This window comes from Apis cerana, linkage group LG12 (genome assembly GCF_029169275.1).
Source record: "Apis cerana isolate GH-2021 linkage group LG12, AcerK_1.0, whole genome shotgun sequence".
NCBI classification, from domain to species: domain Eukaryota; kingdom Metazoa; phylum Arthropoda; class Insecta; order Hymenoptera; family Apidae; genus Apis; species Apis cerana.
This window is the reverse complement of record NC_083863.1, coordinates 10,238,945-10,255,377: the sequence shown is the minus strand read 5'-3', so window position 1 is coordinate 10,255,377 and position 16,433 is coordinate 10,238,945. Positions and strand designations below refer to the sequence as shown.

General features: G+C 41.8%; 1 protein-coding gene across 5 annotated transcripts in view; it reads left to right on the top strand.

The window, feature by feature from the left end:
* Window positions 1-16,433, top strand: part of LOC107995720 (alkaline phosphatase-like) — a 185,718-nt gene that overhangs the window by 165,420 nt on the left and 3,865 nt on the right. Inside the window, exon 9 of one of the 5 annotated variants that reach the window (XM_062083147.1) lies at window positions 15,372-15,730. The exons of 2 other annotated variants lie outside the window; for them this stretch is intronic. In XM_062083147.1, coding sequence (XP_061939131.1) covers window positions 15,372-15,476 — 105 coding nt within the window. In that variant the 3' untranslated portion in view covers window positions 15,477-15,730. Of the gene's footprint in view, window positions 1-621; window positions 8,462-15,371; window positions 15,731-16,433 lie in introns of those variants that run through there. 2 more of the 5 variants (XM_062083148.1, XM_062083144.1) reach the window with 2 other exon arrangements.

Genomic DNA, 16,433 nt, shown 5'->3' with positions numbered 1-16,433 from the left:
GCACACTCGATCGGAGAGTGGAAAGTTGGAAACGCGTAAATAGCGCTTCCTCGAACGCCCGCGGATCCAGATGGAAGAAGAGGATGCATCCTTTCCCCCCGACTTGGAAAAGTTTGGCGCGTGTCGATTTCAATTCTCAACGAGGCGTAACGGGCCTTCGGGCTCGATGAAACTTTCGACGCGGCGAGCCCCAGCCGGCTGCTCCTTTCCTAAGAAACGGGGCGAAAGATTTTCAACAGCGATGCTTCACGGGATCTTCACCCTCTTCATCCCGATCGCGGGGGTTCGTCGACCGTTTCGACCACCCCAACTTTTCCTTCCTCCCCTTTGCTCCATCTCCTCTCTCGTCGCTCCAGAGGATCGTAAACAGGGCGGAACCGCGCGAGGCGGGACGAATCAAAGGAGGCGAATCTCCTCGAGCGTGGAGCGCGTCGCGATGATCTTCGTCGGCGGGGAAGGTCGGTCGTAATTGCGAAGAGGATCGAAATTTCCGCTCTGCGAATTTACCCCTCCTCGGCCGTCCTTTCGACTCGAGATAGGAGGCTTTGCCCTCGATTGCCACGCGTTTCGCCCGATCTGGACGATACGTATTTGTGTATGCATGCTCGTTTTGGGTTGCAGACCGCGGGAGTTCCCCGTGCATGGGCGACGCACGGCGGCGAGGACGTGCCAGTGTTCGCGATCGGCCCCCTGGCCAGCGTCTTGTTCTCCGGTAGCATCGACCAGAGCTACATACCTCATGCGATCTCGTACGCCTCCTGCCTGGGCCACCACGCGAGCCGTTGCTCCCGGGACCCGACATCGAGCAACGACACGATCAGCGTCCCGATAAGCTGTCCCTCGGCGGAGCCGAACAGCGCCGCGATATCCAGCGACGTGATGAACGACCAGGCCAGAAATCCACCCACCAAATCCGCCGCGTCTCTCCTCGCGCCGCCCGCTCTCCTCCTTGTCCTCGCTCTTCTACCCTCCCCCTCGCTCCAGGGGACGAGTTAATGCCCGTCGGATCCTCTTCCGGTCAATAGTTCCAACCTACATTCCTCCCCCCCTTTAATCCGCTCGGAGGACGAGACAACAGGTGATCCAACGACTTCGTTATTCGGGATTAACAGGGTATCGACGAGGGAGATTCCAGGGAACGTGGCTCGGAATCGAGTCATCCGGACGAGGGCTAATAAACCGAGGCTCCGCTAATTCTTCGCCCTTGGAAGAGGGAAACGGTGTACAAAACGGGGCTTCCCGCCAGAGGATATACCAAGAAATTCGAATGATCCGCAACCGCGTGAATAATTGATCGCCTCCTCCGATATATCCGGCGCCTCCTTCTCTCCTCCTCGATCCAGAGCATTCTCCCCTGTTTCGTAAAATCCGGGGATATACACGTACGGATGTACGATTAATGCACGACAAGGGGGAGGTGTCTCTTATCGAGGCGTCGCCTTGGATCAATCCTTTATTCACGGTGCAGAAACGGGTAGAGAGAGAGAGAGAGATGGGTATCGGATGCTGGGACGAAGGATGGAAAGATCGAAGCGAAGTAATTTGCCAGTGGAGCGAGGCATGTCGAAAAAGTTCTTTCTCGGAATCTATGGAGTCCATCCACTTGGACCGAGAGAGAGAGAGAGAGAGAGAGTTAATGACGGTTCTTGCCTAATTTCGCGAAGAATTTTAGGCGCAAGAGGGTGGAAAGCGGTTGACGAGGGACAATTTGCGACGATAATGACTATCCCAAGGCGGCTCGGTGAACTTTTACCGACTTTCAAAGCTTTGGCAGAATCTAAATGGGGTTTACAAGTGCTACGTGACGAGGATACTTGATCCGGGACCCACCAACGATTATCCGATAGACTCGGCTCGATTCGAGGGAGGAAGAGAGAGAGAATCGTGCAAGCGTTTCTCCTCCTTCGAATATTTGTAAAAATTTGTAGTTTCGTTGTCGTTTACTCGGGTAAGTTTGAAATATGGAAAGGGATCTTTTCGAAGATTGGTGAAATTATGGCGATCGTTCCTTCGAACATCGAACTTACCACGATTTTAATTTGAACAACGATGAAGATGAATAGAATGGGTTGGAAAACGGATTTGTTTCCATAGGGAAATAAATTCTTCCCTTAGTTTTCCATTATTCCTCCTTTTCCTTTTTTTGTTTTCTAATTTCAATTCGTCCCATCGAATATCCGCCTCTATTTACGTTCTCGTGGCGATTTGCTCGAGAACGAGTCGATTGTAAATTTGTATGATAAAAATAAAAGTATTTGATCGGCAACGATATCCACGCGATGTGCAATTCCATCGAATATATCGCCTATCGAGATTGTTGTTGTATTACGACTTGTAAGCCCGTTTCCATTTCATCGAAACTCGAGCAACGTTTCAACATTCTTGATTAACCGGTTCCGTTTGACTTTTCGAAATAAATTTCGACCGCGAATTAGCGTATTATATTAAGGGATGAGTTACGGTGGAATAGGATAAAATGCAAATAACGTCAGAAGCGTTATACGACCATTTCCATTAGTACTCGAAGGGAAATTTTGAGATTCGAAAACGAGCGAGAACCGGGGCAGGGCTCTTAAGAAAAATCAGCGTTTAATTCAAATTTATGATAATTGGGCCCGCGATATCGAGTTTAATAGCGATCCCTCGACCCCTAGGAATTTTCAAGGAAACATCTGGATTTCCTTTTATTTTTTTCTATTCTCGAGAAGGATGGGGAATGTCGATCAAGGTAGTGATTAGAAGGATCGCGATAAAAGTGGGGATCAAGGGAGTCCGGGTAAAGATTCCCGATCGATCAGAGGTGACACAAACGACCTTTTTACGAGCGAACGAAATCAGATTCACTTTGATCCTGGATTACTATCCGCATTGAAAAGGAGATTCTCGAGGCGTTCGAGGAGCATCTTGATTTCGAGATCGAGCCTTTTTAAAACTGCCTTTGCCGATAACTCGCGCTTATTCTCTCTTTAATAAGCTATCGTTTAAGCTGTGAAATTAAAAAAAAAAAAAAAAAGAAAAAAAACTAGTTACATTTGTAACTCGTTTCTCAACAGAGAATCGTTCACGATACGTGAGAAGAAAATTTACACCCGGATACAATGTATCCACTACGTGCGTTATTTCGAAATAAAATAGATGGAATGGGGAAATTTTTCGAAATACCATCATCGTATTTCTGCCTTACGGAATCGTCCCGTTGAAAATTTTAAAGCGTGCAAGGCGGGGAATTTGATATCGTTTTCGCACGTGCTCATCGGAAACGTTCCAATTTCAGCCACGTTGCCAATTCGTACTGCCAATATCGTACTGCCAATTCGTCGATTTCCCGTATTCGAAAAAATTTAATTTTCCAAGAAATTAAATTGGTCGCAGTTTCCGGTTTATAAATGTAAATAAAACGTATCGCTATATCGATTTAGTAATGGAATAGTAGCCTGTCGAGGATCAATTCGCGAGAAATATATATTTATATATATTTATTGTTACTTTTTAGCCTTCCACCGTTACTGCCGTTTTAACAGGATCTTTATAAATTGCACGAAGATTATTTTCCCTCGTGCACGTTTCACGAGTATCGCGACGAGAAGAGCATTGCTCACGGAACTAATCAATTTTCGATTAGCAAACACTGGGATCGGAGTAAAAAGTTGATTCGATATTTCTTGTTGCTCCGTGTACAACGTATTTTTCTGTACACAGCATGGTCTGAAAACGGAACGAGATAATCGATGCTACGATTTTCTCACGGATTATCTCTCTTGCAAATGCGATCGTTATGATCGCTCGTTACTCGAGATTAAAATGGATATAATCGGAATTTCTTGTTGTCGAATTTAATTTCTTTTTAACGTACATTTTTCTTTTTTCGAACGACATATCAAAACGAGATTTGGAATAAAGTTTGGGAAGTGAAACATCAATCTACCGTAAAATTGTTCTTTCTTCTTGGATCGTTGCCGTGAAGCGGAGTTAAATTTGTCCGAGGAAAAAAGCGCGACAGACTTTGCACAAACGTCAAATGGCAAGATTTATGCGCAGCTGCAAGGGAAGACAATGATCAAACAATAGACAGGGCAAAACAAACTTAGTCGTAAAGTTTTAAGAAAGATTTCACTTCGAGTTAACAATCGAGGAGGGGAAAAAAAAAGGAAAAGAAAAGAGACATTGGTCGAGGTTAACTATAGAGTTTGAAAAACGATCGTTTCAGCTTTTTACCGAACTTTAAAAGAAGGAAAATTCCGTGAATCATCGTTTCCTTTGATATTCTTTTAAAAATCGCTCCTTTTTACGTTTCTAATCGTCTTTTTTCCTTTCGTTTACAGTAAATATAATTGATATTTTAATCAACGAACCATCCAAATTCATTTTTATGATAAGTCGAAAAGTTTCTTATTTAACGATCGGATAAAAAAAGTTAAAGGAAAAGATATAAAGGCGTTCAATTTTTTCTTTTCTAAATTTGAATATTTTTGCAAATGATCATTTATATAGATTTTTAATGCGAATCTCATGATAAATTACATGCACGAATTTATATTTCGTTCCTGAAAAAGAATATTGGACGAAGGCGATACTTACGTACGTAAAGTAAAATTCAAAAATGTAAAAGTAAAATGGATAATGCAGGATTTTTCCAGGGATGAAATAAGCTTCAGCTTTGAACTGTAAATCCTCGATTGCTTTCTCCCCTTTCTCTAGAATTTTCATTATTATATTCGCGTATTACCACGAGAAAACGAAGATGAAAGTAACGTCAAAGTTAGATACGAGAGATGCAGATCTAACGTTGTATCGATCGTTGAAAAGTTAATAATCAACTTTCAGTTATTGATAAAATTTATTGGTTTATTGGTTTCACAATTATAAAATTAAAAAGCCAAATATTACCAATAATCCATTCGAATATGGGATGAATTTACGTAATCCATCGAACGCATTCCCAAATTATTTACTTGAATACCAGCACAGGAAATTTATATAACTTTGTCGAACAATAATCAAAAAACAATTATAGTAAAATTATTTTTACGAATCGAGTCAACTAGAGCAACCAGTTCCCGTTTGCGTAAAATAGTTCAAGAATCGTTTCGAAAAAGCATCGTTTTAATAATTTTTTCGAAAGTATTTCGATTTCTAGTGAAATATAAAAGTCGGAATTAACTGATGAGATTGAAGACGGCCTATATCTCGACGGAAAGATAGCAAATGCCTTATCGATGTATCGAGTCAAAGATCATCTGTAAAAGGATAAAGGGATAATAATTTCAGGGAAGAAAAATCTTCAAGACGATTTGCGTGAGAAAAGAATATACCTCGATGGTTATTGAAACGGAATAACGGAGAAAATTTTTTTTGATACTTTGTCTCTTGGACTTTTTCTTTATCTTTTTATTCTTTTTATTTTTTTTCTTTTGACGCGTCTGGTTTGCACAGTTCGTTTAGCAGCTTTTCTATAAACATCTTGGACAGTTTCTTTGGGGATATCTTCTTTCATGAGCTTCTTTCTCTTCCTTTTTTTGGCTTTTTTGATAGAGATTCAATGTCTGCTTCTAAATTATTAGCCACGTTAATTAAAGATCAAACATGAAAAAGCCGTGTTTATTAACTTCCTCCGGAGATTAACTCCTGAATTGGGATACCGAAAGATAAATAATTTTCACATTTCACGAAGAATCGAAAAATTCATAAAAAAATTTAACGGAACAGCGATATAAAGAATTTTTTCGAAATTTCATCGAGAGAAAAGGTATTACGTGCCTCCCCTGTCTTTAAAAGCAATCACGCGGAACCAATATCTTGAAACCGAGGAAAAATGGTAAAAAAATTCGAACGATAGGGATCCACGCAATTTGTCGAACGATCCTTGTACACCCGATAAAAGCGTATCTTTCACCGCGTAAATGAACCAATCTGGGTGGGTCAACGAAATATCCCATTTCTCCAGCCAAGAAGATACGCGGGATGCAGATACGTCCCAACTTCTTTCCGTTACGATCCATGTTTTACGCTTCCATATTTCCAGCTGATCGTCCATTCCGATGGAGAAAAGATTTTCGAGGGCCAATAAAACCAGGGCGATAAACGTTGTATTCATTCGCGTTCCCGCGTTGGAGGACGCGACGTAAATAGCGGTGTAAACAATTTTTGCGATTCACGTCGAAGAACTGTCGTGTCGTCGAGGACGCAACCCTTAACAAGATGTTCCAAACTGAACCAACTCGTAACTTTGACGATTCGAAATTTAATCGGAACGACGATATAAAAGACAATTTATACCTTCCCTGATCCCTTCCCCTCCGATATCAATCTTTTCAAAAACACCCGCACGCTTTTCACATCCTCCAAGATGCCCTCGATTCGAGTTAAAACCCCAGCTCGAACCTTCCCCTTTCCTCGTATATCGTATATCGATAACAATTCCACCCAGGCCCGAACCAATCGCTCCGCCCGAACGCGGATCGGCCCGACTCGAGGATTAATCCGAGGTGGAATAGGGAAAAACTGGAGCGGCTCCTCTCCACGCTAGATTTCGAGACGACGAAATCGAGCGAGCCGAGCCGCTCGTGATTGAATCGTGCGAGACAGATATATCGTGACCCTCCTCTCTCTGTCCTCTTCTCCCTTTATCTCGGATAAAGGTTTGTCGTTCTTCTCGGTTAAAAATCCGAGAAGAAAAAAATTAATTTCAAATCGCGCGAGAATCGACGAGCCGCGATTTGCATTTTGGCCGAAAGATGCGACGAATTGATCGAGAATATCGATACGAGAGAAAGAGAGAGAGGAGGGATTAAAGAGCAGTTGGAAGACAGAAAAAGACGGACGCGCAATATCGTTCCTCGGCATCTTTCTTTCGGGATCGATCAACGCGAAATCATAGCGAGGGTTCCAGGGTTAATTAACTTCTCGTGGACGTGACTATCATCGATCTTCGTTATCGACCGGTTCGGCTTCCAATTGGCCCGCTTCAACAGTTCGGGGTTTTTATGCTATTATTGATCGCTCGATAGCTTTGATTTTCACTCGTGTTTAAAATCGAAGCGAGAAAACGTAATTATGGATAATTAAATATCGAGTCCCGGAATATCGTTCGATATTCGAACCATCGGAGAATAATATCGGAGACGGGTAGAATTAATAATGAGGGAGGAGCGGTTTGCGGGCCGGAGATGGAAGGAAGCGAGAACGTCTCGAAAGGATAATTCATTTTTATTGTAAATTTATTGTAATTGTTCTCGATTAGCGATATTTCGTTGTTATCGGTATATATGTGTGCGATTGTGATGTAACGAGAGCGGCGTGGCTTGATTTCACAATTGTGTAATGCGTGATTTAGCAGGTAGATATATGTATATATATATATATTATTAATTATTTACGGACGAGATATTTATTACCTTTTATATTTTCAATTTGCTCACTGACACAACGAAGTCACGAGGTGTACGACCGACGAATCCGACCTATGCTCACTATGGTGTTCTCGCGTTTAATCGTAAATTTAAAAAATTTGATCAACCATTACAGGGTCCCTTGCGAAAATCGTTCAGAAAACGAAGCGAATCGCCTAGTTAATACACATATTTTAACATCGATATTAAATTCTTTGCATCCATTTCGTTTGTTCAAACGGATAGATCTCGATCGTCGGATTACAAAACCTAAAGCGTCACGCGATCGTTAAATCGCAAGCGACAATAATATTCGAAACCGATAAAGACAAAGACACGGTGGAGCACGATTAGTCGATGGAATCTAAAGTTCGATCCAAGATTCCGCGCGATTAGAAAAGCAACTTTATCAATTAAGACGAGCTTCGAAACAGGAAAATGTCGTTTCGCGTGAGTGAGCCAGGTTGAGGAGGAATAGCGTCCTCGTTTCCGGCTCGCTTCCCCGACGATACGATTGTTTCGAAACGATCGTTTCAACGAATCCGTACTTTACACGTACCACTTTATCGAGCGTATTAAAGACGCCCATCCATCGTGGATCGAAAAGTAACGCGGTTGCTGAGAAGCGAGGAAAAAGAAATCTCGATCGGCCGATAAATAAAAGAGGAAGAGAAGGGGACGGAGGCTTTAAATGTTGATCACGTTTCATTGAAATTGTCCGTCATACGTCACGTTTATCCGATGCGTGCGTGCGAGTATGTTGTGTGCGTGTTGTATACGTGCGTGTAAAGAGATGTACAATGATCGTCGTCGTGCAAGCTTAACGTCTCTCGACGAAACTCGGGTCGACGAGTTTTAATCGTCGTCGATTCTCAAAGCACGATATTTCGTGAGACCAAAATTGCAGCGTAGGGAAACGAGCTCACCGATACACATATATACATATAAGGGAGTAAATATATAAATATAAATATAAATATATTTCTGTAAATAATGTGGACACGAATTATTACAAATGGGATTTACTATAGATATCTGTATATTATTGTTTCATAAAAAAGAGATTACAGAAATGTGCACACACGTTTCATTTATTTCCCCTTGAAATTCTCGCCCCTTTGCCGGCTAATCTTGGAGGAGAAAGGAGTCGATCTTAAAAAGGTACGTATTAATCGAGTGGAGAGAAAAATTCAACAAAATATTTTAAATAGGCGAGATGTTGGTATAGATACCGCAGTAAATTATCATCGGCACGTTTTTAATAACGCGATATTATCGAGAACGAGTTATTCGATGCCCGGGTCCCAGAATTTCCCGGCTGGTGGGAAACGTTGGCCATTAGGTAAGGGGATCCATCATCCGAGCTTTCACCATCGACCCCCCATCGAGCAGGGGGAGGGTTCCTCGTGTAACGAAGTGCAACAGGGAAGAGCGTGATTAACTTAACGAGCAAACGTATTATAGGAGAAGCTAAATACCAGTAAATTATATCGGGCGCGGACCCATTATGAACCGGCGTTACTCGCAGCGCCCGTTTCCAAAACGGTGCATAATTCACCCGACCCACGATATTCCAGCGCGCACTCGTACATCTCCCGTGGTTTTCCACTAATGTACTTTAGGCAAGGCGCGTAGATACCGATCTCTCAAGTTTCCACTAGTGCGGACTACTACTGTACCACCGCCAAAATGCGGCTTTGCACCGGGTTCACGATCTCTTCGATGATTGAATAATTTAAGGCAAATATCGTGGAACGAGTCTGCTACCGTGCATTCGGCTAAAAATCGCTTCTCTCGATCGAGACGATCCTGGTTTTAACCAGGCAGGGGAGGGTTCGTTTCAAATTTCAAGCATTTTATTTATTTCCATCGCGAGCTGCGGGGAGAGGATTATTGGAAAGATAGACTAAAGCTTGGATCGCAGCCTCGGGATCACCTGGATTGCGATCATTCCCGAGACTATCCACGGATCTAAGGAGACAATTTTCCATGAGATAATCCGAACTTGGGATGTTTAGTTCGGAAAGGATGTATGAGGAGGAAGGGGTGGTTCTACTTTGTGATTCGACAGTTGTTCTGTAATTGGAAAATTAAGACAATTGTTTTATATCGGAGATCTTGGTAGAGCTGGAGTTGGGAGCACTCAGAGTATTGTTGATCGTTCTATTCTCGATCTATGATCCATTTATAGCATTTCTGGTTTATAATTCAACGAGTATACACGCGTGTTCTTCGTAACAGTGTGGGAATAATCGCAATAAGTTCGTTTTAAATTGGCGAAACGAAGCGAGTAAGGAAGGACCCACTCCAACGTCTTCATGCATGGGTACATAAGCATTCGTACCAACTGACGTCGTGTTCTAATTAAGCTTCTCCGCCTTCCTACAAGTTTGGCGCAGGGATTGTGCCAGAACCCAATGATCCTAGGAAAATTGTAAATTAAATCTGGGCAGCTAATTTGAATTTTAGAAAGAGAAAGATTAAAAATTTAGATTCGAATCGGCAATTTTTTGCGCGTCAACTTTTCCATCGGTTATTAAATATTCATGACTCTTTAATGCGATCCTCGAAGAAATAAAATTGAAAAAAATACGAAAGCGAGGAGAAAAGAAGGCGCGAGGGGAATGGTAACGAGGCTACATCGTTCGTCCAACAGTTCCTCTGGCAATGAAAAATACAAACTCCCTAAAAAAGAAAAAAATAAAAACAGCAAACGTTTCTCTCCCACATCATAAATTTCAACTTGTGCAAACTCAACTTCAAAATTATCCTCCCTATCCCCGCGATTTATCTTCAAAGTAGCCAATTGCGAATTTACTCGTCCTTGCTCTCGTTACAAACAACGAAATAACAACCGATCAACTGTCTCTGCCACAGCTATCTCCGTGCCCCCCTTTTTAACCAAGTTTCTCACCAGATAGAGCCTATTCGTGCCCCCGTTTCCTTCATCCGCCAAACTATCCAGCCACCCAAATTCTAAGCGAACTGCTCGGCCTCGATTACTCGCCTCGCCGCGAATCGAGCTGTATGCACAGTTTGTCAACTCGTTAATTAGCGACACGGCGTTTCGAGAAAGACAACGTAAATGATATTCCATTCACCGGTCCGTTCCATTCGGAATTTAAACGCGGAAACCCTGGTTATCCTAATTAAGTCCGCGTGCAATCGCGAAGACTTGCCTGGAATAATAATACCCAATAATAATAATAATAATAGCCTAGGAATAACACTAGGGGCTAAATTTACCGTAGATTAGGAAACTGTAGAACGGTCGCGGCACTCGTGTTACTTCCAAACCCTCCAAGGGTTTCGTAAACTTCGTAAACTACTCGTTTCGAAGTTTCCTCTCTCTCCCCCTGCCGCGTGAGGCGGCAACCGATGATAAATTCGCGACAGCCGTGGCCAGAAAACCGTGAAATGACGGATCGCTCACGAGGCGCAGGATGACGTGGCGCGTGGTCGTTTCAGCATTTGTTACCACTCGGATTGGGCGGCGTCGAGTTTAACGATTCCCGTGGAAAACACGCGTTTCGAAATTGTTGATATCGAATATTGGCCGATTGGATACGGATTATAAATTATTCCCCCGGTGAAAAGATCCTTTCTTCCGCTCATCGACTCGACGAATTTATTAAACGGTTAATAAATTATTACGTACTCCGGATCAAACGCGATGCTTTATAATACGATTGTGATCGAGCGAAGTGAGTGAGCATAAACGAAGATAATAAATGTAATTAACGAAATAAACGAGAAAAATTCGAAAATGCTCCGTTTAATTTTCATCGTATTTATCTCGACAACGTGGATTATATGCGAACAATATTATCGAAAACGCGAGCAAAAACCCCTTAGAGAAGTTAAAAAGTTCACGCGAAAAATTAAACAATTAACAGTTTCATTTATTCCGTTGTCGATATACTCTCATCCTCCCCGAATTTCCGCGAATAAAATCGCGTTCTCGCGAATCGTTTGTCATTCCAAGTTGCGCGAAACTCAATCAAAGTTTCGAGCAAAGCGAAATCGTCCTAATTCGTTCTCAGACGGTCTCGTCGGTCGGCAATCTGATGCTCGCGCGAGTATCGACGCGACGAGCCGTGTCGGAAGATTATATCTCGGAGAAAATCGCTGGATGGCGATTCCTCCCTTCGAAAGAAGGGAGGAGGAAACCAGGTTTGGAAACTTTCCCCGATTGAAACGAGCGAGCGAGTTAACTAGGCGGCCGGAACAATTATACTTACACGTTTTCACAATCGAGTTCACAAACGTCGGTTGATTTACAATTTCGATAAGGAAGGTATGGAAGGAAGGAACGTATTGAATTCCGGCTTCCTTTCGGCGAATAAATTGCCTCGAGGTGAATTGGCTGGATTTCTGTTCGACTGGTACGAAACGGGGTACGTTAATCGGGTTGCGATAAATATGGCTAAAAAAAAGAAAATTGGAACGTCACGATCGAGGTAAGTAGAGGCTAATTCGAGGCTAATTCGAGATCCTAGCTAAGTTTAAAAGTGTTTCACGAGGTGGTCGAGATAAGCGATCTACTTGAGGGAGGAAGGGAGGAGTTATTTAAAGTCGGTTGGTTAAGAATTCCTGAGTCGAGAGATCGTGTTATTTCTTGAATTTTATACCATTTTGTCATTCGAAAAAGTGGACAAACGTGTGCCATTCGGATCATTTCGTTTCTTCGATTTAAGGGAAGAGAATATTTTTCATTGCTACTACGTTCAGGGATAACAATATAAAAACTATAAATCTGACTAGTTGCTAGAGTTGGAATAAAATTTGAAGATGATATCGTCTTTTCGGAGAAATAAATTTTTACGAAAGTAGAGTAAACGTGTCGAAATTTTATGCGCATAATAATAAGAATAATATGGGGACAGAAATCGTAATAACGAAGACAATTTTGAAAGTTTTATGTTCGAGGTATGGAACGAACGCGTGGAACAAAGACAATCCGTAGCGAATGTTTTCAACTTTTTGCATATCAACTTTTTGTATTTCATGATTATTGGTTTTAAAATTATCCTTAAATCGCACTTGAACGCAAATGAACAATGATATAAAAATAATATAAATTAACAATGAAAATTTAAAAATTGATAAATCATCGATTATTATTTCTATTTATAGAAAAATATTATGGAAAACTAAATAAGTTTTATTACTTTTTAAAATTATATAAAATTAATCTTCGAAAAATATCATTTTTCTCTATATATTTCGTTCGTCTAGAACGGAGTGCAGGCTATCGCTTTATCAACACCAGCCACGAGACTTGAAGCAAAATCACCTGTTGGTCATTACGATCATTCGATATCAATCTTCCTTCTCTTCTCTCCTACAAAAACGATTTACGCGATTTTTCGAATCATCCTCGATAGCGAACAATAACGAGTCAAATGGATCGATCCCTCTATCGATCCCGAGCGAGATGACGATATCGATCGAATCGAACCACGCTCTGAACGACATTCACAGCGATCTTAACCTTTGTTTAACCGTTGTCTCGCAACCTTTTTCCGAAATATGCCGAAACTGAACAAGCTCCTGGTCACGTCGATCATCGCGGATATCAGGGAGTGTGTACATGTCTCGAACGAGATATATTCCTGGCTAGGCGATATCGAACATCTGTCATGGAAATTCCCGACGAAAACCGCCAAGGACATAAATGCTATGGAAATCGTGAAGGAGCACGAAGGAACCGCGGGGGAATTCTATATTCTTCTTCTGGAGTTGGCTTATGACAGGTTGTTTAACACGTTTTTTCTCCCCTCCCTCGTTTTATATTTTCTTTTCGTTCGTTCGGTATCGTTTCGCATCTGCACAAACTTGAGCCACGACGAGCTCGAGGATAGGGAGGAAGAGTTTCGCCCACGCGAAGGTTCACGCGGCTCAATTAGGCATGCAAATGTTTCGTGATCGTTGCATCGTCAAAGGGGGCGAAATACTTTTCGGACGGACGAAATGCAAACGTTGGCTCGATGCGCTTGGTCGCTTCGCTAGAATATTTCCAGTTGAACGATCCATTGCTCGCGTTTTATCGTCGGGGAACGGACCCGGGGCAAAGATGATTCACGTATTCTTTTGTGGGGAAACTCGTTCGGTTATATCATTCAATTTGTACGTCTCATTGGATAATTGGCAGTCGTGGGAGATTAAAGGACGGCTAACGAATCGTATCGAAAGAATTCGATACGGTTGACTCGCAAGATGATGGCGATTTTTACCTCTTTATCGTCGAATTGTCTCGATCTCGGGAGAAGATTTCATTTCTATTTTTCGTTGCAGAATTCATTTCGTTCTACGGTTGATCGTGGAATTCATGGACAAGTTCCGCTTGGCGGATGAGTTTTTCAAAGAAGTGAGCTGCGTCAGTCGATCGAAACAAATTTCGTTAGCCAGCTTATTGCGACTTGTTTGGGATCGGATGAAAACAATGCCTGATTCGATATCGCGTCATATGGTTAGTCAAATAAATAAACTTGATTCTTCGTGGAAAACAGGGGAAATTCGATCGAGCAAATAAAAGTCCTATTCTTAACTCTTTGCGATACGAACGAAACGTTTCTCGCTCGATCGAAAAAACAACGAAAAGAAATATTTTCGGATACAAAGTTTTAAATACGAATGATTAATGTATCGCTTCTCGTATGAAAAAAAAAAAAGAAAAAACACCCGAAAACTACAAATATTTTTATCCAAACTGAAAAAAAGAAAAGAAAAGAAAATCTCTTTTTGATTTATCCCGATATCTCGATCGATCGCCGAGGACTCAAAGTTTCCACAGCTGTTGAGCCGGGGCAGCAGTTATGAATGGATCCCCGTTGGCCTACATTTTTTTCTTGGAAGCGCGTGCCGTTTCCAAGAATCGCGTCTGCCGCTCGTCTGGAATTTGAGATAGGTCAGTGAGAGGCGGGGCGCGAACGGAGAGGACGAACGATTAAAAATTACCATTCTCTTCGCACGATGATATCTCGCCAACCGAAAGTCGTATCGGGATAAATCGAAACGCGTTTCGAAGGGGAAGATTTCCTGATTTTTAATTGGACCGAGTTTTAAGACAAAGACTGCGCGATAGATGTGCTTATTTCTCTGCGATGAACGAAATAAGGAAGGGGAGGGGCGAAGAGCGGAGAACGTAAGAATTTTCGCATACTACGAAGGGGATCGTTAAGATTTCCTTACTTTTTCCTCACTTTCCGATACTATTCGATCGGAGGAAGTTCCCTCCGAAAAATAGCAGCAGCACATCAACAGGTGAAGAGTAGCACGAAGGACGACTCCTTGAGAATCAGTAAAGTATCGCAGAGCTGTCAGGCGGGCAGCTGCGTGGATTATTGCGAGAGTTGCACGCTAGCCGGGGAAGCTATACTTCACGCGATAAATTCAATCGAACAAGTCTTCGTCGAGAATAAATTAATTTCCGTCTCCACGACCGAAAGGTGAGCGAAATTTACATGTATCGAGATTCTTGAAAAAAAAAATTTGAAAACGACCTCGTGAATATTATTTATATTTTATATCATTTTATCCCTCCTCGTATCGCGTTTCCTTTTCGAGCTGATAATAAATCTTTGTCCAAGAAGAACAAAATGCGTACGCCGGTGCTCCCACAATTAAAATATATAATTTTAACAAAAACCTGCACGTTACGCGCATTTTATATCGCTCTTAACAAGAAAAATTTAAAACCGTCATTTCGCCAGAGCTAACTTTTAATAGCATCTATTTTCATATTTACTCGAGGAAAGGTACAAGAAAAAAAAAAAGAGAAAAATATACGATATTCGGGCCCTGAAACGCGAAGAACACCAAGAAATTTCCTCTCTGGATAGCGATAAATAATCTACTTACAAGTCTCCCGTATTAAGCTCGGCCTCGGCAAAAACGGGGGGCAAAAGCATTTGGCGTTCTAAAGTAATAAAACAAAGACTCGGAGTAAACATAGGTGGTGTTCTCGGTCGATTGTTCCAGAGACGAATGCAGGAACGACATTTACGAGAAGACTCAATGGGCCGTGATGAGCAGGCTGACGAAGGGAATAGGGACGGACGTCGAAACGGCGCTCAGGATTGCTAGGGAGAGCAATTTGAGAAGCCAGGCGGCCAGAGAAGATCACGAGCACAAGATTCGAGATCTACGAGCCAGTTTGACGATGCGAGAAAAACGAACGGAGGAGTTGCAGGCGGATAACTCGGGCCTGAAAGATCTACTGAGAAATGGCAGGTTTCTTAGGTTAGGTACTCGTTGTACAACGCAGATTTTCAAACGTTTGCGAGTTAATGAAATTAGCGGTGGTATCGAAAGTGGTACAGAGTTGGTTCTTTCGTTAATAAAAGCTTGCTTACACTTTCAATAGTGCAGTAATTTTCTCACCAATCGCAAGTTAAGTTTTCCGAGCAAAGGTTTCTCATCTTTTTTCCTTTCTCCTCGACAAGTTTCGAATTTGTCGGAAGTTGATCGATTTAATTCCAAATAACCGTGAGAGTTGATGAAAAATGCAGTGGAATTTTTGGAATGTTCGCAAGTTAATGAAATTAATAATGGATGTCGAACGAGAATTGGTTCTTTCATAAAAAATGAACTCATAAAACAACAATGGCCAAATTTACTTATACTTTCAATAGTATATTTCTCCATTCTTCCGTTCTTTTCTATCCTTTTTCTTTTCTTGCCTCCTCCTCGACAAGTTTCGAATTTCCGAAACTCCATCGATTTAATTACGTATCAAATAGCCGCGAAAGTTGATGCAATGGTTGGAATTTTTGGAATATTTAATGGAGTCGAATGTGATGAGATTAATATGGATATCGAACGAGAATTGGTTCTTTCATAAAAAGTACAATGACCAAATTTGCTTATCCTTTCAATAATATTTTTCTCGCCAATTCAAAATTAAATTTTACGAGCAAAAGTTCCTCCATTCTTCCGTTTCTCATCGCGCCACTCCTTTGGAACCATCGCAGTAGAATTTGTAGTAATCGATTTGATTCCAAACAACTGTGAGAATGCAACGATTGTCAGCCACCGTAGCGA